We start from the raw sequence: 2,665 nt of genomic DNA, 5'->3' as shown, positions 1-2,665 counted from the left end.
GTTCTGGCACAAGTTAAAGGTTCATAATCTTCTCAAAATCTTTGTAGGGAATAATGTCCCCATCACTTTCGAGAATACCTTGTGGGTAACATAGGTAAAAATTATAGAATATGTATAGCATAGATTTATATTGTTGCTACTTCTAAGACAAGTTTATATAAAACCATAGCACTGTATTAATCCAAACAGAAGTTTGTCAAGCTCACCTTAGAGAACCCCTTAAATACAATATTTTCTTCACCTAGGTCTTTGATTTCATCTTTCCATTTCACCTCCTTCAACGAACCTTACAAGCCAGTGAGGTTTTCCTGTTTTAAACACAATATATCCATAGCTATTCCAATGACCAATCCACATCCGTAGCCCATTAACACACCCTTCCAACCAAATCCACTTGCAAACATTGAATCATTGTCTTTTTCGAATATTGATGGAGGTGGTGGTGGCGATGGCAGCTCATTAGTGCTGCATTTCATTGATAGTGGAAATCCACACAATCCCAAGTTTCCATTATATGAGACATTTTGAAATGCATTAAATTTTTTTCCTTGAGGTATAGGTCTCGTAAGCAAGTTTTGTGAAAGATTTAACACGGCCAAAAATGTCAAACTTGTCAATCGCATAGGAATTTCTCTAGTAAGCATATTTGAAGAAAGATCTAAGGATTCAAGCACTGACAAATTTGCCAACGATGATGGGATATGGTCAGTTAGTCTATTATGGGAAAAGTTGAGCCCTCGAAGAAACTTCAACGTTCCAAGTACTTCTAGAATTTTTCCATAAAACATATTCCTAGATAGATCAATGATAGAGAAGATGGTTAAGATTTTCTTTAGCGGTAGTACCTTCCCCTTTATTGCTATTATGACCGAGTCTTGGTACTCAAGAAACAAATAGTTTTCCATGACATACTCCCTAGGCAAGTCATGGTAAAAGTTTTCCCCAATATATTTTGGATCATCTTCACTTTCATTGGTTGTAGAGCTTTCAAGGCTTCGAAAAAATTGGTAGGTAAAGGACCAATAAACTCGTTGTGAGATAGGTGAAAAATTTGTAGTTTAGAGAAAAACATTCCACTAGTCTCATAAATTTCAATGGGACCATGAAGTTTGTTGGATCTCAAGACAAAAACTTGTAACTTCGGAAGAGCTTCCAACCAATAAGGGAATGAATCATTTATCTTGTTATTCCCAAGGTTTAGAACTTCCAAATTAATACAATTGACTAAAGATTTTGGTAATAGGCCTTCTAACTGATTGCCATTAAAGGCAAGAGTTCTCAACCTATTACCTTTTGCAAAATTTTCAAGTATGATGCTGTGGAAGTTATTCATCTGCAAATTCATCACTGGTAAGGAAAGTTATATTACAACTCATAGATGGGATCTCCCCACTTAATCTATCGTTAGAGATGAGAAAGTTTTGCATAGAAGATGGTAGAACAGGAACCTTGCCATGTAGCAGATTGGCATTAAGGTCAAGAGTTTCAAGCTTTTTAAGCTTTTTGAACATATCAATGTCCACCATGCCAGTCAAGTCATTTGATGAAATATCAAGATATGTAAGTTTCGCAAGATTAGAGAGAGACTTTGGAATAGAGCCATAAAGCTTGTTATTACTTAATGCTAGAACCTCCAATGAATTGCTAAACTGAAATTCACCAAAACTACTGAGCTGGTTGTTGGACAAGAAAAATGAGGTGAGTTTTGTGAGGTTGGTCAAAAAATTCAGAATTTTACCTCCAATGTTGTTTTCTTTGAGGCCAAGAAAATTGAGATCTTTCAGGTATGAAAGTGATGATGGGATTTGGACCGTGAAGCTGTTATTTCCAAATAAAATCTCTTTAACTCTCGTGAGATTCCCAAGCCACATGGGTATTGCTCCTGTAAAGTTCTGATAGAATCTCACCACTAAGATTATTGGATCGTATATCCAATGAGGAGAGTGCCTTGAGATATGAAAGCGATGATGGAATCTCACCAGCAAAATTGTTAGCTGATAAATTCAAAAGGGTGAATTGTGTAAGGTTACCAAGCCATGTAGGAATCGGCCCGTAAAAATTGCATCCACTCATAATCAAATGCCTTAAGAATTTTAGCTCGCCAATTGATTTTGGTACTTCTCATGAGTCATGAATCGTGTAAGAGACATCCAAAAACCTTAGGGCCTTGCTTGAATTTACCATTGGAAAAAACCATGAGAGTTGAGGATTATCCGCTAAACTGAGCTCGCGTAGGTTTGGTAGGCAAAAAATGTGATCAAGTAGCCTCCCAGGCAATAAACAACTGTTGAGAGTAAGGGATGTCAAAGAAGAAGACAAATTCACGAAAGAACTCAACGAAACAGAGGACATGTCAACATAATCAAGATGAAGTTGCCTTAGCTTGGTCAGATTTTGAACAAGTCTCTTGACAACAGATGTTTCGAGGCTAACATTTCCATAGCCAGAGAGGTCCAATGAGATTGGTGGGATAACTCATGTGGGACTTGGCCAGAAAACATAGAGTAAGAGAGGTTAAGATATCTCAACCTAGAAAATTGGCCAAACCCAAATGAAATTGGTGAATGATTGAAGTAGTTGTAAGCGAGGTTAAGATGTTGCAAGTGAGGAAGATGAAATCGAAAACTTTTGGAAGGAATGGTACCATTAAGACAGCTACAACTGA

The 2,665-nt window shown here is 37.0% G+C and overlaps 1 protein-coding gene across 1 annotated transcript; it reads right to left on the bottom strand.

Moving 5' to 3' along the window:
* Window positions 1-287: 287 nt before the first annotated feature.
* Window positions 288-1,871, bottom strand: LOC115961918 (receptor-like protein 9DC3). Its single transcript, XM_031080814.1, has 3 exons — window positions 1,449-1,871; window positions 1,071-1,333; window positions 288-792 (listed from the first exon to the last, which is right to left on the bottom strand). Exons 1-3 carry the CDS (start codon window positions 1,869-1,871, stop codon window positions 288-290), a joined length of 1,191 nt encoding a protein of 396 aa, XP_030936674.1.
* Between the last annotated feature and the right edge of the window lie 794 nt (window positions 1,872-2,665).

This window comes from Quercus lobata, chromosome 9 (assembly GCF_001633185.2).
Source record: "Quercus lobata isolate SW786 chromosome 9, ValleyOak3.0 Primary Assembly, whole genome shotgun sequence".
NCBI classification, from domain to species: Eukaryota; Viridiplantae; Streptophyta; class Magnoliopsida; order Fagales; family Fagaceae; genus Quercus; species Quercus lobata.
The sequence above is the reverse complement of the archived record's forward strand: the minus strand, read 5'-3'. Positions and strand labels throughout refer to the sequence as shown.

Excerpts from the sequence above, each read along its gene's own strand:
- LOC115961918 (XM_031080814.1), bottom strand. The coding sequence starts at position 1,871 with ATGTGGCTTGGGAATCTCACGAGAGTTAAAGAGATTTTATTTGGAAAT. Across the intron at positions 1,334-1,448 it reads CCAATCTGCTACATGGCAAG|ATGAATAACTTCCACAGCAT; the intron begins GTTCCTGTTCTA and ends ATGAATTTGCAG. Across the intron at positions 793-1,070 it reads ATTTATGAGACTAGTGGAAT|GAATATGTTTTATGGAAAAA; the intron begins GTTTTTCTCTAA and ends TGATCTATCTAG.